The sequence below is a fragment of the Rhinopithecus bieti genome, unplaced genomic scaffold, assembly GCF_001698545.2.
Source record: "Rhinopithecus bieti isolate Rb0 unplaced genomic scaffold, ASM169854v2 scaffold_28016, whole genome shotgun sequence".
In the NCBI taxonomy this organism is placed as follows: Eukaryota; Metazoa; Chordata; class Mammalia; order Primates; family Cercopithecidae; genus Rhinopithecus; species Rhinopithecus bieti.
The window spans coordinates 4,004,817-4,030,957 of record NW_016813202.1 but is presented as its reverse complement, the minus strand read 5'-3'; the positions used below and the strand labels follow the sequence as shown (position 1 = coordinate 4,030,957).

The 26,141-nt window shown below is 50.1% G+C and overlaps 1 protein-coding gene across 3 annotated transcripts; it reads left to right on the top strand.

Annotated features, from left to right (window-relative positions):
- The first annotated feature begins 215 nt into the window (after positions 1 to 215).
- CHST10 (carbohydrate sulfotransferase 10) lies at positions 216 to 25,919 on the top strand. 3 transcript variants are annotated; one of them, XM_017847806.1, is made up of 7 exons: positions 216 to 391; positions 2,623 to 2,693; positions 11,584 to 11,715; positions 15,684 to 15,775; positions 19,900 to 20,134; positions 22,440 to 22,545; positions 24,262 to 25,919. In XM_017847806.1, exons 3-7 carry the CDS (start codon positions 11,616 to 11,618, stop codon positions 24,797 to 24,799), a joined length of 1,071 nt encoding a protein of 356 aa, XP_017703295.1. In that variant the 5' UTR covers positions 216 to 391; positions 2,623 to 2,693; positions 11,584 to 11,615; the 3' UTR covers positions 24,800 to 25,919. The 3 variants fall into 3 exon arrangements, with proteins under 3 accessions (XP_017703295.1, XP_017703293.1, XP_017703294.1); XM_017847804.1 differs by lacking the exon at positions 216 to 391 and adding an exon at positions 400 to 677; XM_017847805.1 differs by lacking the exons at positions 216 to 391; positions 11,584 to 11,715 and adding an exon at positions 400 to 677.
- Positions 25,920 to 26,141: the final 222 nt, after the last annotated feature.

Sequence of the window (26,141 nt, the reverse complement as noted above, 5' to 3'; positions counted from 1 at the left end):
TCCGCGGCCCCGCTGGAACGCCGCACGGCCCGGGGGGATCCGGTGGGCGGGTTAGCCTGCGCGGGCAGGCGGCGCGCACGGCCCCGGATAGGCCCGGCGCGGGGGCCCCGCGTGGGGGCCGGGCCGGCGGTCTGCCAGAGCCCGGTCCCCGCGCCGCCGGAGTCTTCCCTTCCCTGCCCGCCCCGCCACATCACGGGACCCCTACGGGCCCGCGGCGCGGAGGCCTGCCCGGCGGCGGCCGGCGGAGGCCGTCGGGGCAGGGTGGGGCGGGCCTCCCGCGCTCCCGGGACCCCGCGCGCTTCGCCCACAGGCCCGGCGAGGCCCGACCCGCGCTGAGCCCCCAGGGCCGGGGGAGGAGCCTAAGGACCCGGACGAGCGCCGCTCCACTAGGGTGAGCCCGGGGACGCGCAGGCGGGTGGGTTTCAGCGCCCGGGTCCCTGGCCTTGCCGTGGAGTGCACGGAAAAACCGGAGAACCTGCGGGTTTTGTCCTGGCGAGCCACATCCTGGTGTGTTTTGGCGACTTGAAGACCTCCCTAGTTCGCGGGAGTAGCGGGAAGAGCCTTCCTCGCGTTAATTATGCAGTAAGAAGGCGTCCTTGTACGGGATACTGTGACCCGCGGAATTACTGATACTTGTGCGAGCCTACGATTTACTTCTTTCATCCTTGGCTGAGAATGTGCGTTTGTAATTGTCGATGGAGAGAGGAAGAAAGGGTTCCGCTCGGGTCCAAGGAGCATGCAGAGGAGGGCAGGGAAGAAGGAGCATGTGCAGCCTCAGTGCGAGGGGAGGCAGGGGTGGGAATGCACGTTCCCTGCCTGAGGGGCCCCGGGGTGCCCAGAGCCTCTGATCTTCGCTGTCAGGAGGCCTGTCCGAAGTTGGAGGTTGAGGCATGCAGTTCTGCACTTCTGCCTGGGAAAGTGAACCAGGTTTTCCAAAAACTGTCATTTTTGCTTTCCAAGTCTGCAAGGCAGGAAAGGGTTGGGCAGGGAATGGAAAGCAGTGCGGCCAGGTTCTGGTTAGCTCAGCGGCAGGACTGTCATAAAGGTTTTTATTTTATTTTATTTTTTGTCTGAAAACCGGAGTCTGGGGCTTTGGGCCATGAGGAGTTGGGTTATTGCATTGCTTAGAGTGCCAGAGTGAGAAATGTCTCAGACGCGGTTAAAATTAGGCAGCTCAGTTTAGCTCTGGCTCTCTGATCACCAACCACCTCCTCCTTCACTCTTTTCAGTGACTGGGTTAAAAAGAAAAGACACAAAGAGAGAAGTGGTCTTTCCCCTTCCCTCCCCGTTGTAATTAGAGCTTAGTCCATCTTGGCTCAGAATTGGAATTCAGAATTCAGAATTGCTGTTGACCCTGAAGAATAGAATCTCAAAGAAATACCTGAGGGGAAAATTCTTTCCTTCGCTGAAATGAAAATTGGGGTGTTTGCAAAACTGAACAAAGAAAGGAAAGAATTTGTAAACATCACAGGCAACTTGCAGTTATATTCGGATCATTTTTCAGTGTTTGAGGAGTTCATACAATGAAAAGGTGGGAGAGAGCCAGGAATGGAAACAGGGGAGAGAGGTGATTGCAGGACCTTAGAGATTGCAGAAACCCAGGAGTTCATTTTCTTTTCATACACGTCTGGATAACGTGGATGTGAGGACCATCAAATGCCGTACATGTTTCTGACAATGATGGTCCACATATACAACAGTGGTCCCATGAGACTATACTACCTTATTTTTACTCTACCTTTTCCAATTTTAGATACACAAATACTTACTATTGTATTACAGATGCTTACAGTATTCAGTACAGTAACAGCAGTACAGGTTAGTAGCCTGGGAGCAATAGATGATTCCGTATAACCTAGCTTTGTGATCAGTTGTGCTATCTGGGTTTGTGTAAGAACACTCTGATGTTTGCAGAAGAACATCGCCTCACGACATGTTTCTCAGAACGTATCCCTATTGTTAAGTGATGAATGACTGTATATGAAGCTTGATCTTTCAATCGACATAATAGGAAATTACTTTTAATTTTAGCATTGAGTTCTTAGAGTAAAGGGAGGCAGAGAGGGACCCTGCTGCATGTGTCCCAGTCAGCTTGGGCTTTATTGTATGTTAAATGAGTTGTATGTTTATTTTGGTAGATCCCCTAAATCCGTGGTCTCTCTAATTCCATGAATTTGGCTTGTTTCTGGTTATTTATGATATGACATTTGGCTAGAATTTTCCAGGTGCTAAAGGTGTAAGTTGTACAAAAATCCAGAGAACATTTTGCATTGGAAGAATTGATCATCTTAGATAGGAATCCTTTACCTAGTTCAAACATGTGAAATGGGCATAATTGGATTTGATTATTTTTGCTACAAAAAAATGTTTCAGTTTTCAACCTGAGTTACATGGAAGAGTCTTTTAAACAGCTAATGGTTTTGGTACATTTAGAATATTCATTTACCAAGAAATCCAAATATAGCCTGCCTTTGTAAGAGACCCATTCTGCCAAATATATTTGAATCATCAAAATGGTTAACTATTTCCTTCCTAAGTATAAACCAAGTTGTATTAAGTAAGTTGATCTTGTAACTTTTAATGATGCTTTTTTTTTTTTTTTTTTTTCATTTTCCTATCCAGTGACAAGAGGAACCAAGAACCTCAGTTCAGGGGAAACACAGCTAGGAAATCTGAGCCCCAGGCTGCAGAAGGTACGCGAAGGAGAATGTGAGCCCATCAGTTATTTGAGCATGCTGTTCAGTATTGTTACTGCCTTTTTTCTTGCCTGTGCAGATTTTCAGCTTTTGATTAGGAGTGTGTAAATGTATGCTTAGAAACGTTTCCTTAAATGTAATAATAGGAGTGTGTTCTGAGGCTGGGATTATGTGAGTTAGTACCTGCTGAGACCTGTGCGTGGCACGGAGTGAACCCCATACAGGTGTTTACTGTATATTATTATTATTGTTCATGAAAACCTGTCTTAACTACAGGTGTGTTTCTCATTCGACAGTTAAGAATATGTTTTCATTCTCCTAAGGGTGGTTAATCGTTCCAAGGTGGTAAATTGTAAGGATGACAACAGAGAAGACAAAGGAAATTTCTGAACGCAGATTGAGAGAAACCTTTACTGTGAATTTGAAAGTTTCAGTGACATGCAATAGAACTTTATAGTAGAAACTCATATGCCACACTTTGCATTATGAAGTTGTAATTTAATGATTCTGATGATAGAGTGATGCATTGTAGTTCAGAACATGCTCAGGGTTGACGGTGAAATGTCCCCGTTTCTGCGGCCCTGGTCTGTCTAGTTATCACCCCTGTCATCCTCCTGGGGTTACCAGTTCCTTGTACATTACCAGGGTTTGTGTGTGTGTGTGTGTGTGTGTGTGTGTGTGTGTGTGTGTGTGTGAAGTTTCCTTTAGAGTCTAGCTGTGTTTTAAAAGTTGAACCCTGGTGTGTGTATGAGGTGAGGTTGTCAGTCAAGGGCCATTCTCAGGTCTCCTCATCTGACCCACCCCGTCCCTGCTTGCCCACTCTGCGTGAGGAACACTGGCCTTCTTGCCACTTTTGGAATTCTGGGACCCAGACCACAGTCTTTGCCCAGGGGTCTGCATGGCTTGCTCCCACACTCTGTCCTGCCTTTTCTCAACATGTCCTGCCCATGCCCTTGTTTATTAGCCACTGCACCTGTCACCTGGCTTGATCATATACATGGATCACTTGATTTGTCTATGGCCTGTCTATGTCTGTTAGAAGGAAGCACTGTGAGACCAGGGAATGTGTGTTGCTGTATCCCCAGGGCCTAGCACAGCCCCAGCTCAGAGGAGGGCTTTGGTAAATATTGCTGAATGAAAGAATGTCTGGAAAAAGGCTGGTTAAGCAGAGTGAAGTGGGCTTATTTACCATGGGACTTTTCAGAACGTTTACTAAGTGAACGCGCGTATTAGAAGTGGGGCCTGGCAGGTGGGAGGCAAACTCAGCAGCAGAGTAAGAAAGGCACTGTGCTTCTGCATGACAACTCAGACGTGGGGAAAAGCTGCTGGCAGGAATGGGATTGGCAGCTGAGCAAAATGAATTTACAAGTTTCCTTTTCAAAATGCAGGGGAGGAAGGATTTGCATCAAGAGATGGTAATAGTAACATTTCCATTGTTAGTAATTACAAACATGTAAAATGTGTGCTATTTTTCTTTTCTTTAAGGTGAGGAAGGGGGAAGATTAGGGCTTCTTGTGGATTCTTCCTTCCCTGACCCTGCTTTCCCCATAAGGCCTTAAGTTCTTCAGCTGCCAGTTCAGCCTTGTGGGATGAATTGAGGAACCAAATCCTCTGGCTGCGTTTCAGATCCTGACATCTTTACTAGTGAAGATCCCATTTAATGACTGGAAGTAGGAAAGCTCTGAAGATAGATATGCAGATTCTAGGGGTTGGGGAGGCTCTACTCAGGGCCTGCGCCATGACCATAACTGGAGGGCGTGCAAGGGGCTCAGCTTCTGCTCCCACCATTAGCTCCAGAGGCACTTTGGGAGTTGCCTTGGCTCCTTGAACAAAGGGGAGTTAATTACAGAAAATGCCAGGCTTTTTAAAGGCCGTTTGTCACCTGGCTGTAGGGAGAGCAGCAGCCCTCGGCAGAGCCCTGAGGAAGGACTCTTCGTGGCAGGCCCCAGGCCCCTTGTAGACGAAATAATGAGCCTTGGTGGTGTCATCCTCAGGTAGGAGGCAAACCCTATGATGCAATTCTGTATTCAAGGAAACAATGCAGAGAATGGGACGGCCTTAGAGGAGCTGGGGTGAAGTGAATCTGGAATGACTCTCTTCTAAAAAAAAAAATGGGGCAGAGTTTTGTGTTGTTTTCCAAAGTCAGACAAAGCCTAATTCTACAGAGTCTAGTTACCCATAGATGGGAGGGCTGGAAAGGAGAGTAAGATGAAGGCAGTGGTGGAAGGTCTTAGATTCTAATTAAACCTCTTTTAGCTGTGTATTTGGAACACTTGTAATTCAGAGCATCAATAGACTCTCGTTGACGAGATGCTTTTTTGCTGCCAATTTTCCTTCTTAAGATGGAAGGAGGTGGTGGGAGAATGGCATTTATGCCAGAAGGCCTAGAGTCTGCATTTTAACAAGATCCCCGGGGGGATTCGTGTCGGCATTAAAATTTAAGAAGGGCTGAGGTCCTGGACCAGCAATTCTCAGTCCCAGCTGCTCATTAGAGTCACGAACAGAGCTTTAAAAGAATGCCTAGGTACTGCCTCCAGAGATTTGTGTTGTCTTGGCTGGGATATTCTCGGGGCCCGGGGTGTCACTGTGTTTCTTGAAAGTTTCCAGGGCTGTGATCCACCACCCCAGACATAAAACCGGACACCTTCAGATGTCGAGATTCGGAAGGCACATAATCCCGAAGCAAATGACACCACGCTTAGCTGGACACACCGCTCTTTAGGATTGATCAAAACCCGCCACACCAGATAACGTGGATCCTCCTAGCTCATCCGCTGGCTTCTAGAGCCACAGCCAGAGATGATGGGATGTGGAGCACCCAGCTGGGGTTGCTTGTGCCCCGTTAGAATTCTCCCTTCTCCATGAGTGAAAATGACCTTGAGACCGGGCAGTTGCTGAGTGGACATTTGCTTTTTGCACCTTTCACTCTGCTGCCGAAGAAATTGTTTCAAAATTTAAATCAGATCATGACATCACCACCCCTCTTTTCAGGTAAAACTCTCTTCAGGGGCTCCCATTGCTTGCAAGGAAAAAACCATAATAGCTCTGGAAGGCCCCATGTTGTCTGGCCTGCATCTGCCTCAGCCTGTGCCCCGGAACTCCAGCCACATGGGCCTGCCTTTAGTTACTCAGAGGCCCATTCCCTTGGCCTAGAACCCTGCCCTTCACCTTAGGTGACTGTGCTGGCCTGGACCACTCTGCCCAAGGCACATCCCTCGTATTTTCTCCCCACAGCACCATGTGCCTCTCACACCATCAAGTACCACTCCTCAGATAGATTGTTTCCTTCGTGTGGGCCTGTTAGACGACAAGCTCCATAAGGACAAGACCTGTGTGTGTGTTTGGTTAGGGACTCAGGGTCATATCCTTGGCAGCTGTTTTACTGGATGAACGAATAAACTGGATACTGGATCATGAATAATGAGCTTGAAGTCATTATTTTTAGGCTATTTTTTCCTTTAACTTGTATGCATGTACATACCTATTCATGTTTGAGCACTGTATTTTGTAAACTGTAGAGATACTGGACCTGAGGTATTTTGAGAGAGGACCAGGCTGTAGTCTTACTGGTTCTGATTGGCTCATGTAGGATGTGACTTGTAGAACAAGTCCCAGTTTTCTAAATTTTTAACTAGGCCGGGTGCAGTGGCTCACACCTATAATCCCAGCGCTTTGAGAGGCCAAGGCAGGTGGATCACTTGAAGTCAGGAGTTCAAGACCAGCCTGGCCAACATGGTGAAACCCCATCTCTACTGAAAATACAAAAATTTGCTGAGCATGGCATGCCTGTAATCATAGCCACTTAGGAGGCTGAGGCAGGAGAATCGCTTGAACCCACAATGTGGAGGATGCAGTGAGCCGAGATCGCACCACTGCACTCCAGCCGGGGCGACAGAGAGACACACCTGCCCTCCAAAAAAAAAAAAAAAGCACAAAACAAAAAAAACGTTATTAGAAACTATTACTTAAGTATGAATTGTATACACACGCTCACAAAAAAGACCCCTTAGCTGTCCAACCTCTCATGATTTTGTTGCTATATATTACATATATGTATGTATGTTTGTATATGTGTCGTTATCATTCTTATCTCACACATACGTGATTTTTTTTTTTTTTTTTTTTTTTGAGGCGGAGTCTCGCTCCTGTCGCGCCGGCCTCGCGCGTCGCAGTGGCCCAGATCATCACGCTCTGCAAGCTCCGCTCCGGGCTTTCGCTTTCACTGCCTCGCTGAGTAGCTGGGACTAAGGGCCGCCGCCACCTCGCCCGGTAGTTTTTGTATTTTTCAGTAAGAGATGGGGTTTTCACCCCGTGTTAGCCCAGGGATGGTCTCGATCGTCCTGAGCGGGGTGCCCCACCCTCAGTGATCCGCCGCGTCCTCAGGGCCTCCCGCCAACGCAACGATGTTTTATTATATTTTATTCTTTTCCATCTTTCTTGAGACGGAGTCTCACTCTGTTGCCCAGGCTGGAGTTCAGTAGCCAGATCTCAGCTCACTGCAAGCTCTGCCTCCCGGGTTCACTCCATTCTCCTGCCTCAGCCTCCCGACTAGCTGGGACTACAGGCGCCCGCCACCACGCCCGGCTAGTTTTTTGTATTTTTTTAGTAGAGATGGGGTTTCACTATGTTAGCCAGGATGATCTCGATCTCCTGACCTCGTGATCCGCCCGTCTCGGCCTCCCAAAGTGCTGGGATTACGGGCTTGAGCCCCTGTGCCTGGCCACGTGATTTTTTTTAACAAGTGGGATCATACATTCCATCCTGCAACTTGTCTTTTTTGCTTACTGGTATATCTTGACACTTTGGATATGGATCTATGTCATTGGTTTGCCTTTCAGCATAGAGTTTTATTTAAAATGAAAATGTTTTTGGACTTTGGCATGATTTCCTAACCCCCCCAACCAATGTGTTTTAAGTAGTAAGCGTATTTGAATGCATATGCATGCTGTGGCTTAGATCATTTTCTTTCCAAGTAATACTGAAGTCCTCATAGCATTTGGTTGTTTTCTAGTCTCAGTTAATGGATATTAAACATGGAACTGCTCTGTGGAGACGGGAGAAATATTTTGAGGTTGAAAGGGGCCTCATTCTTGAAAAAGCCTGGAGACCCTCAGGGAGAGGGTTGGGCAGGCTGCCTCCTGAAGTACTTTTCCACGTTCCTGAATTCTAGTAAGTTGCTCAGTTGACACAGTCATTTAGCAAATAGTGATTGTTGGCTCGTGGTGTGCCAGGCACTGCTGTCCGGACCAACGTGAGCCCACATTTTGCAAGGAGAGTAAATGGCACACAGCGAGAGCATGTGGGCTGTGCTAGGTGCAGTGGAGGAAGTGGAGCAAGGTCAGGTGGCGCAGAGCAGTGCTGGGGGTGCCACCTGGGTGGTGATGAGGCAGAGCTGACTCTTTCTCTGCTGCCCACGGGAAAGGGAGTAGGCCCTGCTCACCCCGAGTGTACAAGAAGCCCAGTGACCGGGAGTGGCTCCTCAAAGAGCTCCCTCCTGGACTCCACAGTGACTGCCCACGGGCTCTGTGGCCTGCAAGGGGCCCTACAGCCAGATATGGGAATGCTGGCAGGCAGATGTGCTTGAAACGCTGATAGGGGTGTGGGGTGTAATGCTCTTCTCAAGAGAGTGGCTTTGGCAGGGTTAGGGTTTTGCCCCTGAAGCTTTGCAAATCCACAGCCCCCACTGGAGTCTCCACATGCCCTGGCACCATCCTGGGGACAAGAAGCAGGGAATAAGCAGGGGAAGGAGGTGGGAACCCTGCAGTCCACCCTTCTCCTGTGCTAATGGAGTGGCCAGGGAAGGGGAGACTCTCTGTGTATCTTAGTTTAGTAAGAGTTTGCAGAAGTCAAGTTAGAAATGGATTTTTTGAAAATGAAATACCCATCTGAAAGAACACATTGGATGACACGTTGTAAGTTGCATGATTGTTGAGAAGGTCTTCTGGCTAATGCGTATGCAGGTAGTTGTTTATTCTCATGGATGAAAAATGGGAGCCCGAAGAGCTCTTCAGTGACATACCCACAGCCACCTAGCTAGGGAGAGGGTGAGTGCAGACCAGTCCCTGACCCCCAGTCCGGGTGAAAGAAGCTAAGAGCTCCTGACTTTAAATGAAAATCCAATACTCAGGAAGGCAAACATGGCTTCAGGATAGTGCGCCTCTCAGTTTTCAACTCACGTAGATGGCGAAATCCTATCCCTAGGCCACCCGGCTTCCTGGAGAGCAGCAGAGGGGCTCTTCGTTTCCAGGTAAGGCTTCATGATCTTCCCACTTTACCTGCAGATATGAGCTCAGTGGGCGAAATCGTATTAGATTCCTTCAGAAGACTAGTTCCCCTTGGAAAGACTTGATTCTTAAACTGTAATAACCTCCCAAGTGCTGTCCTGAGTGCTCGGGGTGCTCCGGGGTTGGAAGCCCGGAGGCAATGAGCAGGACAGGCAGTGGCGTGTGCAGTTCCCAGGTCCTCCCACCACATGCTCTGCAGTCAGGCATCATGTGCAGGAGGGAGGCAGTGCCTCTTATCACTGTGCCCTTTTTCATAGCCCTGAGCCTAGGAGAGGGTGGGTTGTAAGTCCCAGGATACTCAGAGCCAGGACCTCTCTGTTCAGAATTGCATGCAACCTGCTTGGTACATCCTGTTCGTTTTACTCCCTCCCCAACCCACTCTGATGCCTCTGCTGCCCGGTTAGAAACAGCCTGCAGCTGGCATTTGTCAGGGGGGTGCTCTCACTGTGACCGATGAGGATGGATCCTCCTGAGTGCACTGTCTTAGAGGGATGAGCTCAGTGGACTCGGTACTGCTGGGCCCTGCATCCTCTGGTCATGGTCTAAGCCTCAGTTTCTAGAAGGGAAGTTGCTGGAATAAGAGTGTGTTTTGTTTTATCTCTCTTCCTGGGGCAGATCATACTGTTGCATTAATTTCTGGCAACCACACTGAGAAGGTTGTAGATTAAGCTGGAAAATCAAGAAGAGTGCCAAGGGATTTGTCAGTTTTTACTGGGGGTCTGCACCAGGCCAGGTGGGTGCTGGTTTTTTGTCTACATTGTCTCATTTAATCCTCATGGCCACTCTGGGAGGAGGAGGGCCTTCTATTAGAGATGGGACATTGAGGCTTAGAGAGGTTGAGTGACTTTCGGAGTCACAGAGCTCACAGCTGTGAGCAGGGATTTGAACCAAGTCTGGGGCTCTGTACTTTGTGCCTCACCACCTCTGACAAAGAGTGGCGGAAGGAGGAGGGGATTGTGGGATGGAGACAGGAGACAGGGCAGCTGGCTTCCAAGGAATTTGGCATGTCCCCTGCTGGGTGGTGTTGCTGATAAACTACAGTATGCTCGGTTAAATCTGAAGTTCAGAAAACAACACATAGGTTTTTGTTTGTTTGTTTTGTTTTGTTTTTTTTTTTTTCGTATCAGTATATGCAATATTTAGGATGTACTTTATACTAAAAAAAAAAACTGAAATTAAACCTAACTGGGTATCCTATGTTTTTATTTCTTCAACCCGTCTTGCGGAACCCAGGAAGGATGCTGGGCCTAATATCTGGGCACAAAAAATACTGGTTTGGGAGCGGGGGTTATAAGTGTGTCTCAGGCAATATTTAGGTTATACTTACACTAAAATTTTATGTTGTTCATCTGAAATTTAATCTTAACTTGGGGGGGGGGTGTCCTGTATTTTTATTTGTCTAATCAGGCAACCCTATTGGTGACCCCAGGAGATACACGAAGCCTTATACACGGGCACCTGAGTGTGGCTCATGAGCCATTCAGAGAAAACCCAGGCAGCTTGGCAGGTGGTGAGCTCCCCACTGCAGGCTGTATTCAGGTGTGGCCGGATACACCACGTGGTGGGTGTGTCACGGAGTGTGTTTGCATTACAGATGCCTGGTTCCAGTGAGATTCTAGGATGTAAATGTTGAGACCAGGAGGAGAGTGATTTACGTAGGTCTTCCTGGAGCTCTGACCCACGCAGGGTTAGGAGGCTCTCTCTGAAATTACTTGCCGTCAGCACCGTGTTGAGGGGACCACTTCTCCCTGCCATGCAGAAGTGATGGATGGCCTCAGTCAGTTGGTGGAAGCGAGCTCAGCCCAGGGTCATGTCTGTACGTGGAGAGCTTTGGCTTGAAGAAGCACTGTGTTAAAAGTGAAATGAAACACACTTTCTTGTGTCACCTGCCAAGAACTGACAGTGACTTCCCAGTTCTTTATGTGCCTCCTGCAGCAGAGTGTGGCTTCTGTGCCAGGCTGAGGACCGACATGCCCCGTGTTGCTCCCTGGCTGTGATAGCATGAAAAACACCCACCTCAGTGTTCTACCCAGTCCATTGCTGGTGAGTGGGCAGAGGCGAGAAGCATCAGTGTTCATTCCTTTGCTTTTTTAGAGCTTCTCTAGGTGTGGCTACATCTTGTCAGCCAGTCAGAATTTTAAACACAGCTAGCTCATAATTGCCCCAGCGTGGCTTCTGCCCACCATGAATAACCCTCAGCTATGGCCTAGTCCTTGGCAGGCCTCTTCCTGCCACCTGCTTCCAGGCCGTCGTGGGAGCTCACTGGGACCTTAGCCTGGGCCCAACAGGAGTCAGGGGGCAAATGTGCAAAGGAGTCTTATTCTGTGTTCCAAGAACACACAGAGGTGGTCTTCTCTCTTTATTGTGTCTCTCCATTAGGGTGTTCTGAATTTGATTTTATTATTAAATCCATCATTTATATCATTAATTCAATATGAAATATTAAGTTAAATGCCAAGTGAAACTACCTTATTGTAGCAGTGGGAAAAAACGGAAATATTCGTGCTGATACTTAACTGACGGAAATCACCTGCCGTCTTCACTCCTCTTTGTTGACTTGATATATTTGTAAGCAGCAGGGGCATCTCGCTTATGTTTTCCAGGAAGAGTCAGTGAATGGCTGCAGTGTGACAACATGCACCACCAGTGGCTTCTGCTGGCCGCGTGCTTTTGGGTGATTTTCATGTTCATGGTGGCTAGCAAGTTCATCACGTTGACCTTTAAAGACCCAGATGGTAGGTATGCCTCGTGGCGGAATGAATTTTGGCTAATTCAGACCTTGCTGCAACACTGTTCCTAGGTACATGCACAGATGACTTCTGTCACAGAGTCAGAGGACTCTCATGCCAGCAGGGACCTTGGAGGCCATGGCCTCCGTTCCTTCTTGTTACAGAGGTGCGAGGGGAGGTGAGTGGGAGGGGCTGGAGGGTCTTTTCAAGCGTCTCCTCTGGAGGGAGGAAGGATGGTGCTCTCTGTGGCTGAGGCCTGGGTGGTGCCTGAGGAGCAAGGAGCAGGGCCTCCTCCCAGCAGTGCAGTGGCCTTATGCCTTCAGCAGGGTGCCTCTCAGGCTGGCAGTTAGAAATTCTCTCTGCCTCATGTCATCATGACCGGCGCAGCCTCAACTGCTGGGCATGGCCACATGTGTGAAGGTCACCCTCCGTGCAGTGGAGGGGGGTCATTTAAATGTATGTCTTCAGGTTGTCTTGGAGGCTTTTTTTAGCTCTACTGAACATAGGCATTCAGATGAGGACGGATAAAGAGCACCAAACTGGGTCTCAGAACGCTGATTCTACTCTGATTCTACTTCGTGCTCTTGTCATTGGCTTGTCTGCATCGCAATGTTTCTCCCACCACATGGACACCCTGCCTGCTCCGGCACCGCCCATGATTGCCCTGAGCATGGTGAGGCGCTCTGTGGTCTGTGGAGTGCTGGATATGTCCAAAGAGGTGTGTGACATGCTCTCCAGCCCCGAGGCCACTTCATTCAGTGGCCAAGCAGGCGAGCACGAGGATTCCAGACACATGTAGTTATTGAAGTCCTCATTCACGCCGTGGATTGACCCATTCCTTCAGGCTGATGGGGAGATCCTGGGGAATGTAGGTGAGCACAGCATCTTTACTCTGCACTGCGCTTTGTGTGTCCTCCTGCCAATGGTGGCCTTGGGAAGGGGCAGCTAGGGATGCCTCCGTGCCAGAAGTCCTTCCTGGAGGCTGCACTGACCTGTGTTGTCTGTGTGACTGTGGGGAACAGGCCCCTGCTCCACCCCACAGAGCTCCCAGGCACATCCCTGGCTGTGTCAAGGGCTGCCCGATGTCCTACACCTCCTGCCCCATCCTCTCTGTGCCCCACCCTGTCTGCAGAGGGACAGCAAGGTTAGAAGGGAGGTCTGCAGGGAAAAGAGGGACACCCTGAAATTAGCCGGCATGGTGGTTCTTCCCATGACAGTTGTTGGGCCCTGATCGGCTGTCATTGCATGTCCCACCTCATCCCCCAGGAGTCCTCAAGAGAAACCTGTGAGGTCTGCACAGCCTTGGGAGGTGGTATCACACCTGCAAGTATCTGGGCAGGTGTCACGGAGCATGACAGCTCACACCCGGGACTCGGGGTTCCGTCAGCAGAGCAAGGGTCGATGCTTGGAAGGTTGCTGGAATGTGAGACGATGATCTCAGTTTGACAGTTTGGACATTTCCATGGCAGCTTCAGCCCAGTGACATGCCACTGAGAGATCCCTCCTGAAGCCCTAGCGCCATGGTTCTCATCCCCGCAGCACTTCAGAGTCACCTGTGGGATTTTACAAACCTGCTGTGCATGAGACCCGGTGGAGGAGAATCCCTCGGGGTGCGGCCAGTTGAGAAGCACAAGTGTGGATCCTAGCTGGAGAACGGAAGAGAAGCAGAGCTCTGCGAATAAGAAATAGGTGTTAACTCGGGATGCTCCTAAATGTCGCCTCCTGGTGTGGAAGGCACTCAAAAGCCAGGTCATGAGGTGAAATTGTTTATGGTTTGTTTTGCTTAAAAAAGTCGGAGTAGATGTGATGCATGTTAGTGAGACTTCCATCGGTAATAGTTAAATAAGACGTGTGCCTTTGTGTTTTACTGTTACCTGGCAGAATGGCCTCTAAAGAATGCCTTGTTTTTCAGCGGCGTCTGGTACATGAGGTCTCAGTCTCCTTTGATGTATTGAGTTTCGTGCTGAATGTTTTCAGTGTAGACACTGATCCTAGAAGCTAAGCAGGGGCGGACCCAGTTAGAAAAAAAGCAAGTGTAGGCGTGGAACAGGGTTTTGTGAAGAGGAGAAAAGGCGTGGTAGGGAGTGTTAGAAGATAAAACCTATGAAGAAAGATGAAGGGCTTTTGGATTTTATACCTGGAGAGGAGCACCGCAGCGGTCCTTAACACTGCCTGTGAGATCTTTCCAGCCGGCTGCCTGAAGGCGAGTGGAAGGGGGTGTTTCCCCTGCCCTGTGAGATCTGGTGTGGTGGTGTGTGGGTGCTGGGTCACTGAGATGGGAGAGCTATCCCGGACCCCAAGGCAGGGGTTGCTGGTGCTGAGGATGCTGTTGGCTGCACAGTGTCCAGTGAACTCAGCGAGAATCCTCTGTCGTGGGCCCACTCCAGTTGCGGGGTGGCCACCACAGCACTACCCAGCCTGCTTCACTCACGTGGGATGTTACCTAATTGTCCCAAAGTACCTGGTTAGGATCCTGAAGGTGGATGTCCGCCGGCCGAGTTCTGGATGCAGGATGCGAGCTGACACGCAGCATCTTGCCAGTGCACAGCGAGGCCGGGCTGAAGCATCAGGAGCATTTACACTCAGAGCCTGCCCTGCAGGCGTCAGAGAGGCCCTGGGCTGGGGTGGCGTAGGCCTCTCCCGTGGAGCCCGCCCCTCCAGCGCCATGTTTTAGAGAGTGCGCCCCGGAGCCTGGATCTTGGGCAGCACAGGAAACCCAAAGTGTTGTGTAACCCAAACCCAAACCCAAAGGGTTTGTAAACTTGTGGCCGTAAAGGGTTTTTCACGTGTTGGAGTTTATTTCACACACGTTCACGGTGTTTTTGATTATGAACCAGAAGCCCATTGTGAAGTGTCAACGACGAGGAAATAACAGACGCAGCAGTGTCCTCGGCGGGGAGTTCCATTTCCTGGAAAGTGCGTGGAGAAGCCTTGGCCTCAGTGCTCCCGGGCTGCTCCTTTCAGCTCTGTCCTGTGGGCCGGGGCCGGCCTCAGAACCCCCGTCAGTGGTGTGCGTGTTCTTCTCACCTCTCTGCCTTTCCCGGTTTCTCCTGCCACTGGAGCCCCTAGGAAGAGCATGGTTGTCTTGAGTTGCTGTTTAAAGCAACGGGTACTTTTTTTAGTGTTACAGTTTCTGTTCAGCTCAGCAGTGGAGCCAGTGATATTTGTGGCAATGATTTATCCTCAGTTAGCAAATTTCAGTATCATATTGAAAGGATCAGGTGTTGTAACTAGACTTTCTCATAGGAAAATAAATCCCCCTCAGTGAAGGGAATGGGATGGAATCCTATGGTGAGACTCAAAATGACGCCCTTGTGGACCTGGTTTGTGTGTGTAGGCGCTGGCTTTTCCTCTCTCCCGGTTGACCTCCTCATCGGTTCAGAGCCGCCTGAGGGCAGAGCCTGTGATGTGAAGGTCTCTGCAGCCTTGACCATCTTTGCATGTGTTTATTTGCCGTCTGTGGATACTCCCCAGTGAGATGTCTGGGTGTCTCGTACCTATTTTCTAATTGGATTGGTTGGGTTTTTAATTGTTGAGATTTTAGGGTTCTTTATATATTTTAGAAGCTAAGAACTTCTCAGGTCAGATAAGTGGTTCGTAAATATTTTTTCCCTGTCTGGAGCTTGTCTTTTCTTCCTCTTAAAATGGGCTTTCACAGTGCAGATTTTCTCCTTGGTTGTTTTTTTAAAAAGATTGATGGTTTTATGTTTCACATTCAGGTCTGTGATCCACTTTGAGTTCATTGTTGAATAAGGGGTGAGGTTTGGATCGAGGTTTGTTCCATGTGTGGATGTCCAGGTGCTCCAGCACCATCTGTTGGACAGACCGCCCTTCTCCGCCGAATGGCTTTTGTGGCTTTGTCAAAAGGCATTCCGGCGTCTTTGAGAGCTTCTATTTCTGGGGCCTCTGTTCTGTCCCATCCACCTGTGTGCCATTTCCTTTTAGAGAAGACATTGAACCTCTCTGTCTTCCAGTGTACAGTGCCAAACAGGAGTTTCTGTTCCTGACAACCATGCCGGAAGTGAGGAAGTTGCCAGAAGAGAAGCATATTCCTGAGGAACTGAAGGTGGGCACAGCCAGGCCGTGGTCCTTGTCCCCTCGAACACGGCACCCCTGTTGCGGGGAGCTGGCCTTCCCCTGTGGCGGGTTCCGCTTGTCATCACCTCTGCGTTAGGGCCTTTTCCTGTGTTACTTCTCCATGTTTAGTTCACGGTGTTAATTTCCATTTGGGGGAGGCACAGGTCAGGTCTGTTTTTGTGCTCCTCACAGAGCTTGGCGCATCAGGGCTGCTCTGTCACTGCTGGTTGGGTGGCATTCCTGACCAGGTGAACATGAGCCTCGCCGGGGTAGCCGAGAGTATTGGGCGGGGTCAGGAGGAAACCAGGAGTGGGAGAAGACATCTCACCAAGTCATGGGGTTTTAGAGCGAAAGGGGGCCCTGGACGGTAGAGCAACTATTTCAGCCTCCAAATTCTGTGGAGGAGAGAACTGAGCCTAGGAAAAAGGCAGATCCTCCACAGTCCCATGGAGTTCCTAGTGGAGCTCAAGGCTGCTGCCTTCCACCCAGCCCTTGCCTGGCTTGACATTCTGGCTCCATGTCTTTCTCTGCAGGCTTCTTGTGCACCTAAATTCCTAATCATTCCCTAGCTGGGATGAGGGGTGCACTCTGGAAGGCCTCTCACTTCCTAACCCCCATTCTGGAGCTAGAGGGTTGAAGTTGCAATTGTGCCAGAAGAAATGAAATGGGTACAGCAAGCCCTAAACATATTTTTAAGCCCAGAATCAAGCCATAGAGATGGGGACAGCTCCTAGCCATGGTTCACAGTGTAAGGACGATAAATTAGAACTCAATAAACATAGAAAACATACACCAGTCAGAGTGAGTGCTGCTGGAGGTTACTTCTCGTACGACATTGGTGGAATGGAAGTCAAGTCTACAGAACTCTGAGACAGCCTAGGTGTTTCTTTTAGGTTGAGGCATCCCAGGGTAAGAAAATAATTTGGATGGGCTACAGAAACAAGACCAGAATATCCTATGGAAAATAGGAGAGTGACTTTAATAGGATGGATTTAATAGGAAATCAGTTACATGGGTGAAAACAAATGCAGGGTAAGCCTTCGGCAAAGTGTCACAACAAGGTTCCCTCGAGGATGCCACATCCTGTGAGGAAGAGGGCGGTCATCTTGGTGCTCCCTCTCCCTCTCTCCGGGTGGAGGGTGCTCCCGGAGAGATTGCCAACCTGCAGGAGTCATTGCAAATAAAAAGACTGCGCCTGAATGTGCTTTACAGTTTGCAGTGTACTTTACTGGGTTTCAATCTCATTGGTCTTCTGAGCCGCCCTCTGACGTATATTTTTATTCTCAGTTTGCATTTGGGAAACATGAGGCTCAGGCAACTGTGCTCACTGGGTCAGTATCCCCGGACAGCCAGTTGTAAGCCTGGGCTTTGAACTCAGTGTCTGCTGTGCCCTTCTCTTCTTACCCCCTGCCGCATTCATTCTCATGAGACTCAGATGGGAGGTGAGGGAAGTGGGGGATGTCAGGGGTGATGTCCGCTGAGGCCACATGTCCTTGGGTGACACCAAAACTCAGCATGTGTCTTCTCACAAGGAAGGGGATTTATCAACGTGATCAGGTTCCGTAGCTCACCTTTAAAAGTTTATTTTGGCCGGGAGCAGTGGCTCACTCCTGTGATCCCAGCACTTTGGGAGGCCGAGGCGGGCAGATCACCTGAGGTCAGGGGTTCGAGACCAGCCTGGCTAACTTGGTGAAACCCCATTTCTACTAAAAATACAAAAAACTAGCCAGTGTGGTGCCATGCGCCTATAATCCCAGCTACTTGGGAGGCTGAGGCAGGAGAATCACTTGAACCCAGGAAGCGGAGGTTGCAGTGAGCTGAGATCGTGCCATTGCACTCCCGCTTGGGCAACAAGAGCAAAACTCAGTCTCAAAAAAAAAAAAACTATTTTGTGCATGATGTAGCCAAATGTTTGAATGGAAAATAGAAAATAATATCTATCTTTAAATTGGTTTTGTGTATTTCCAAAGGGAAAAAAGAAAATAGTGCTCATTCGTAGACGCAATTGAACAGGAAATCTTTTTTCTTTAGCTGGACATGGTGGCTTACGCCTGTAATCCCAGCACTTTGGGAGGCTAAGGCAGGAGAATCGATTGAGCCCAGGAGTTCGAGACCAGCCTGGGCAATATACTAAGACCTCATCTCTACAAAAAATACAAAAATTAGGTGGTTCTGGTGGTGTGTGTCTATAACCCCAGCTACTTGGGAGGCTGAGGTGGGAGAATCACTTGAGCCCAGGAGTTGGAGGTTATAGTGAGCCATGATTGTGCCACTGCACTCCAGCCTGGGTGACAGAACGAGACCTCGTCTCTTAAAAGAAGAATTTTTGTCTTTGTCTTTAATGCTTTGCTCAAAGAAAAGCAATATCTAATATCTTTTTTTTTTGTTGTTCAAAGGAAAGCAATATTTAAAAGTGCAGAGTTTTCTGCATTTTCTAAAGGGAACTTGCTGGGACGTGCTCTCCCCTGACGCGCTGCTCTTGAGTGCCATCCATGATCGGGGTTAGGTTTGGAACAGAGGGAGGAGAAGACAGAGAGGCTTTTTTGGGATCAGTGAGCAAGAGGTGGGATGGATGCGGAAATGAGGTTGAATGAGACCCGTTCTTCTAAGAGCAAGGAGAGTGCCTGGCGTGGCTCCTGATTTTCTGTGGCGGGTGGAGGCCCCCGGGCAGCCGCTGATGCCCTGTGGGGAGGAACGGAGGCCACTCTGCAAAGGGGCCTCTCGCTTCCAGTGTCTTCATCTCGGAAGGCAAGCAATCAGGAGCCCCCAGGACGCTCTTCCCACCACCAGGGAATCCCAGGAAATTCACTTAAACACACGAGGGAGAAAGCATCCTGGCCAGAGGTCATGAGTGTAAGGGAGTTTGGTTACAGTAGATCCACAAAGGAAGAGCTGGGCAGGGGGCATTGAGGGGCACCCTCTGTCATCCTGATAGTTCCAGCGTCTGCATTCTAATGTGTTCTAGAAGGCTTACATCTTTCCCATTTTCTAACTGACATTGTCCCCTGGGAGGACAGGTTGTTAAAACTACCCTATAAATGGATTTCCTGGCAAGCCTAGCGCATTTTAAAAGATATAACAAGGACATTTGGGTCCATTCAATACAATTATTTGGCAGGATCGCCTGCTTTGAAATCTTGGGAAGTTCTGTGTAGCTTTAAGAGATAGATGTAGCAGCAGAAGCCTTCAAAATGCTGAGAAACAGGGCCACAGCTAGAGGAAGCCGATGGAGTGGTGTTAGCGGAGGCAGCCCTGCTATTCAGGAGTGCCCTTGGGATACCCCCGGGAAACAAGGAGGTGTGAGCAGCAAGGGGACTTTAACTCACCGAGGTCAGGGGGCCTCTGAGCAACTTCTGTGTGTACTGGTAGATCTCCCTGGGCCCCCTCCAACCCACGCACACACAAGGCCTCTCACATTACAGGTATTCTCTTAGGTTCTAAAACAGCCCTGAAAAGAAAGGACCAGCATGTAGAATTTGAGCTTTTTCATTTTCTTTCCCCCTAGCCAGAGGATTCCAAACCTCTTATTTTGGTTTTTAATTTTCTTTTTTTTTTTCCCCAAGACGGAGTCTTGCTCTGATGCCCACACTGGAGTGCAGTGGTGCGATCTCCGGCTCACTGCAACCTCCACCTCCCAGGTTCAGGTGATTCTCCTGCTTGAGCCTCCCAGGTAGCTGGGATTACAGGTGTGCACCAGCTAATTTTTGTATTTTTAGTAGAGGTTTCAGTATGTTGGCCAGGCTGGTCTCGAACTCCTGACCTTGGGATCTGCCCACCTTGGCCTCTCAAAGTGCTGGGATTACAGACATGAGCCACTGTGCCCAGCCTTATTTTGTTTTTTAAAGTCAAACTTATCTCCAGAGACGTCCAAGGAACCAAGCTTGCATTCATTTTCCTTGCCCAGCCTGCCGATTGGGCTGGTGGAGAGGCTCTGAGGAAGGCCTTGGGAGGGGGCTGGGGGTAGTGAGTGTCACTCTGTAGAAAGGCAAGGAACAGAAGAAAAGAGGCCCCCAGATGGAAAGGAGGGGATAGGCCAGCAGGAGCAGCTCTGCTTGGCCGGGTCCTGCCTCCTTTAATGGTTCCTGGGCCTCTTCTGCTCCGTGTCACCTGCAGCTAACTGGGAAGGAGCTTCCAGACAGCCGGCTCGTTCAGCCCCTGGTCTACATGGAGCGCCTGGAACTCATCAGAAACGTCTGCAGGGATGACGCCCTGAAGAATCTCTCGCACACTCCCGTCTCCAAGTTTGTCCTGGACCGAATATTTGTCTGTGACAAGCACAAGATTCTTTTCTGCCAGACTCCCAAAGTGGGCAACACCCAGTGGAAGAAAGTACTGATTGTTCTGAATGGTGTGTGTGGGTTCGCTGAGTGTCCCTCTGGGAAGGGTCTCGGTGGCCGGGGCTGAGGAGGCTGGGGAGGACGGCAGGGAGGAGTCACACGGGCTGGTTTCTCCTGAAAGGACTGGTGGCCTTCCAGTCAGGCTTGCTTTTGTTGTTTCCTGTTAGTGTTGTGCCTTAAAAGTTAGGGGGGCTCGTTTAGACACCGATTCTTTTCAAAGGGGCACAGCCACAGTCTGGCTGTCCTCACCTGTCACAGCAGATCCTCACTTTTGGTGCTCGCCCACCCCCAGGTCCCCCTCTTTGTCTCTTCAGGTTCCCTGTGCTGATGGTTATGGTCACCCACTCTGTCCCACGTCCCCAGAGCCCCACACTCGCTGAACCGCCAGGTAGCCTCACGGTTGCCCTCTCTGCAATGAGAAGGGCTCACACCATAGATCCTGGGAGGGGAGCCCTGGCCCGGGGCCTGGGTCCTCTTTACCTGCAGACCAAGCGTTCTTTGTCAGCGAGCAGGAAGAAATTGTACCCCATTTCACACTAAGCATCTGTGTTCAGAGGATTGAGTCAGCTTGCTTCAGGAAACCTGATGTTTGCTAGGGAACAAATTAGATCATCACAAAGTGACCTCATACACGGCAGTTTTGATTACTCACTACTCTTTTTAGAGATGCTTATTTTAATTCCAATTAGTCTAAACCGATCCTGATAATTATGGGCTCTGCTTATGAAATTTAGCTTCAGACAGAAGTTAGTTCCTGTCAACAGCAGTGGGACTCCTGGATCAGGAATCAGATGTTGGGGCACCATGGGGGGGTGGCCCTGGGGCTCTATGTCCTGCTTGCCACTCCTGATGCTGCCCACAGAGTCCGTGGTCTCTCCTGGCTGCTGTTTGGCCTTCACACGGGTTGGCTGGGAGAGAGAATGGTGGCACCTCGTCTTCTGGTTGTCACATGTAATTAATGTGCTTCTGCAGTCATTGGATAGCATGTTGGGTTTTCAGAAGCAGAAGGAGGCTGCAAATCAAATTGAAAACAAGAAATACACAAAAGGCTCACAAATCAGCCACCACAGTGTGAAGCAGCATACTTTAAGAAGTAAACACCCACTTACAAGGGCAGTGTAGAAATCGGAGTGGGCTTGCTGTGTCATGTAATACAGAAGCGGGTGGTGGTGGTCCTTGTGGCTGTCTTCGGTGACCACTCGTGTACCTGGATGGGGACAGGTACGTGAATGGGGACAGGTACGTGAATGGGTCCATCTGTGGACCCACAGAGCTGGTTCTGTCGTTGTCCCCTTGAGAGCAGTGCTCCCCACGCCTCATTTGCAGCCATCCATAGTACATACTGCAGAGTTCTGGACTGGGCTTTAAACACTCGGGGGAGGAATGAATAAAGCAGACCGGACTGTGTCCACTGCTCAGATGGCCAAGGGAGAGTCTTCCCTGCCAGGTCTCCAATCTTAACCCTGCAGGATTAACACAGAGATGGATATTAAGGTTTGCAGAGGCTTGGAGAAAACCCCAGCATACTGATAGTATATTTCCATTTGTCTGCATTGAGAAAAGAGTGAAAAGCCTGCTCGGCCACCAGGCTGAGGATGACCCCTGCCCAAGTTCCATTCAGCAGCCTGGACCTGCACTGGTCCCTGATGACAGACCCTGGCTGTTGGCACGGCTCTGCCTACTCGACACGCCTTGTCCTCTTTCGACTCCTGTCTCAAATGCATCACAGCTCCCATAGCTTAGTCAGATTTTTCCAGCATGAAAAGGTCCTTTGCTCCTTGCCAGCCTGGGATGCTCCACGGGTACCTGAGCGCCACTGTGGGCCGGGCGGCGTGTGGTGCTTGGAGAGCTTAGCCTGTCTATGGGATGGGGCTGTGAAGCCGCCGCGGGCACCTGTTAGCACGACGTTCCAAAGTCCTGCTTCTCCGGCATTTTCCCCCAGTCTCAGAGTAGAGTAAGTGTTGCTGGTGTTAGGAATTCCGTTTGCATGCAGCGATCTTCCTCTAATGGCAGATTTAGCCCAGTTAGGTCCATTGCCAGGGGTAGTAGGCACTGCCAGCATTTCCACTCCTGCTCCCTCCCCCTCCTCTCTGAAATCGTCAGTCTCCTCTGGTTGGCTTATGGATTCACCAGAAGCTTTTCTTCACTCTCTCATCGTGCTGGCAGAAGCAGTTGAAATTCAAAGACCTAAACTCGGATATTGGGGGTGGGCATGTCATGCACACGTGGGGAACAGGGGCCCGAGGTAAGGACCTGCCCTTCTCTAAGGGGCGCACTGGAGCAGCCAACCCGCCTTCCCTTCTGTTTGCTTCCCAGGAGCCTTTCCTTCCATTGAGGAGATCCCCGAAAACGTGGTGCACGACCACGAGAAGAACGGCCTTCCTCGGCTCTCTTCCTTCAGTGATGCAGAAATTCAGAAGCGGTGAGAGCAGCTTCCTCAAAGCGGAGGGGGGAATTTTTGTCAACCTGGGAAGAAATTTGGGAAAAACCCCAGGCTCAGTCCTGTACTTGCCAGATGGATCGGAGGACCACAGAGGGCTGTCAGTTTGCATCAGTGAGAGGCAGCTAACTTCACCCCCCATTCAGCTCCTCTCAACTCTCAGTTCCTTCTGAGAATTTCCGGCCTCCCCTTCACACAGTCCGTTAACATGAAGGTTACATAATTTTATTAATAGAAATGAGCAGACAACTTGGTTCTCCTTTGGTAAAGTGTTATAGATTGCTTGCTGAATATGATCTTTTCTTTACAAGAAAGGGATTTGGATTGCGGAGACCTCACTGAGTATTTGATTCTCCCGGAGGCATTGTGCCCCCTGCCATGGGAGCTGCCCCGGGAGTGGTTGTGTGGGCTACACCCAGCATGGGCAGGGTAGAGAGACAGAACCCCTGATCGCAGCAAGGATGGAGTCCAGGCTGGGCGCAGTGGCTCACGCCTGTAATACCAGCACTTTGGGAGGCCAAGGTGGGCGGATCATTTGAAGTCAGGAGTTCAAGACGAATGTGACTGACAGAAACCCTGTCTCTACTAAAAAAAAAAAAAAAAAATTAGCCGTGGTGGCACACACGTGTAGTCCCAGCTACTCGGGAGGCTAAGACAGGAGAATTGCTTGAACCTCGGAGGCAAAGGTTGCAGTGAGCCGAGATCTGGCCACTTCACTCTAGCCTGGGTGACAGAGCAAGACCGTCTCAAAAAAAAAAAAAAAAAAAGATGGAGTCCTTAGCTAATAAGTGAGAAAGTTCTCATGTAGTAGCTCTCAGGTGGCCCGGGAAAGCAAGGCTGAAAAGGAGTAAGGATACAGAAGCAGCAGCTCACGTCAGGTCACCAACTGGATCTGCAGACCTGGGTCTGCAGCCACCTGCCTTGCATGGCGCCCGCCCACCCTTACAACCCTTACCAGAGATGCTCCTGGTGAGGACTGTCCTGCTGTCGCCTTGAGCACTCGGGCTTTTGTGAGACTCAGTGAGTGAAGACATGCAAAGCACAGAGAGCAATTTCTGGCCCGTCGTAAGCACGCCATGTTCCATGATGTCACTGTTGTCATCGTCACTGCTGCCGGCCCTCTTCCCCAGGGCCACGCTCTGCTGCCGCCTGCTGGCAGCTCACCCAGACCCACTTCTGCCCACTGGGGTGTGAAGCCTGACTCTCCATTTTCTCTTGCTCCCCTTCCCCTGGCAATTGGAATTGAATTTTTAAAAATATGCCCTTAAAGTAACTTTCCCTGGCCTCATCTATTCCTGACTCACTCATAGTTCCTGCCCTTAGGATTTTCTGCCCAGGAACAAAATTCGTAAACATTCTTGAATCATTGAATCAATGATTTTGAATCATTCAAGTAAAACAGAATGTAGATTAAATAGATGTCTTTACAGTGACTGCCTACGATGAGCACTGTGGCCTTGGACAGGTAGGGTTTTCCAAGCCTCCGTTTCCTCACCTGCAAAGTGGGGTAATAACAGGATTAATCCACAGGATCTTGGAGTAGATTAAGTAAGAGACGTGTGGAATGCGTTCATGGCAGCCTTGGCAGGTGAGGGTCCCATGCACAGTGCTGCGCTCCACTCATTTCTTCCTCTCCCGCCCCCTCGGCCGTGACCACCTGGGGCGTCAAGTTAACCTCTTGTTCATTTTTTCCCTTAGATTGAAAACATACTTCAAGTTTTTTATTGTAAGAGATCCCTTCGAAAGACTTATTTCTGCATTTAAGGATAAATTTGTTCACAATCCCCGGTTTGAGCCTTGGTACAGGCATGAGATTGCCCCTGGCATCATCAGGAAATACAGGAGGAACCGGACGGAGACCCGGGGGATCCAGTTTGAAGATTTCGTGCGCTACCTGGGCGACCCGAACCACAGATGGCTAGACCTTCAGTTTGGGGACCACATCATTCACTGGGTGACGTATGTAGAGCTCTGCGCTCCCTGTGAGATCATGTACAGTGTGATTGGGCACCACGAGACCCTGGAGGACGATGCCCCCTACATCTTAAAAGAGGCTGGCATTGACCACCTGGTGTCATACCCGACCATCCCTCCGGGCATCACCGTGTATAACAGAACCAAGGTGGAGCACTATTTCCTGGGCATCAGCAAACGAGACATCCGACGCCTGTACTCACGGTTCGAAGGGGACTTTAAGCTCTTTGGGTACCAGAAACCAGACTTTTTGCTAAACTAATGCCTAGGACCTATGAATTCAAATATCTTTGTTAGACCTGGGGCTAACCAGGTGGAGGTCGGAGCCCAGAAATGACCCTTTCTCCACCACACCCCTCCTTTTAGGACGCCTGGGGTCTCCCACGGGGCTGTGAGTTGCCTCGGCATACGACTCAGGACCCCGACTGTTACAACTTAGTTCGGATGTAAGATGCTCTGAGGACCCTGTCCCCACCCCTGTCATTAGGATGTCGCTGGCCTTTGCTTACCTCAGAGGGGAGAGAAGACTTAAGATTTGCAGTTTGACAGCCCAGCAGGGAGGAAGCATCACACAGTGTTAGGAGCCATTGCCCTCAGGTGTTAAGGAAGAGGAGGCCCCTGAGGTTCTCCTGGCTAGTCGGGGTGGCCTCACCCGTCACTGGGTCACTGGTTGGTTGCAGAACAGCATCCAGCACTCTGAGGAGGGACAGAGACGCAAGGGGACTGCTGAAACCGCAGAGGCTTTTGCAGCATCAGATCTGAGGAGTAAAACGGCACCCCTGGCCTTCATCTGGGTGCTGCTACGATTGTGGAGGCAAAGCATTCTTTCTATGACTGTTTTGTTCCCGTGGTCAGCGATGGCCAGAGGGTGGTGTGGGGTCTGGGGGTCCATCTCCACCTGTCTCCTCCAGGGAGCTCCCACCTTGGGGCTGAAGACTAGCAGGGGCCACATGCCAGCGTCACAGGATTCAGTGTAGTTTACATATTTTGATTCCTTTCATCTCAGCAAAATGGGCACCGCCAGAGCCATTTCTCATCATGCCACCATCCTGGACCATGTGACTGGAAGGTGGGTAACCAAGTTCACCAGCAATAAAACCCATGGCCCAGGTAGCCTCCAGCAGCGTGACTTCCTGGCAGTGAGGTAGGCCCTGGTGCAGGGCAAGCCACAGCGACCATTTCAGATACCGTCCACAGCCAGGGCCACTGAGACCCAGGACAGTTTCCTGGGGTGAGTGCCAGCCTGAACCTGCATGGTGCTACCGAGCCCGGGGTAGAGGAGGGAGTCAAGCTTTGCTTCAAGGCGGCCTCTGCCTTTTCTCAGAATGGTTTCCTGAATGTGTCAGTGTGAAAGTAAAATAAAATTTATGTGCCAAACCTGACATGAGCTGCGGTTCTGGGAAGGGTGCCTGTGGGCACACGTGCCCCAGGCAGGTGGGGTAGGCAGGTGTGCGTGCATGCACGGCTGCTTAGGGCAGGCAGACCACAGGAGGCCCAGCTTTCAGCCGCCATGGACGCACAGTGCCGAGGACACCATGCTGGGTTATTTTTTTTATAATGTTTCGCAAAGTCTTGTTACAGTTTCAGATCAAAAGAGCTGATTG

Excerpts from the sequence above, each read along its gene's own strand:
- CHST10 (XM_017847806.1), top strand. The coding sequence starts at position 11,616 with ATGCACCACCAGTGGCTTCTGCTGGCCGCGTGCTTTTGGGTGATTTTC. Across the intron at positions 15,776-19,899 it reads ATATTCCTGAGGAACTGAAG|CTAACTGGGAAGGAGCTTCC; the intron begins GTGGGCACAGCC and ends TGTCACCTGCAG. Across the intron at positions 22,546-24,261 it reads GATGCAGAAATTCAGAAGCG|ATTGAAAACATACTTCAAGT; the intron begins GTGAGAGCAGCT and ends TTTTTCCCTTAG.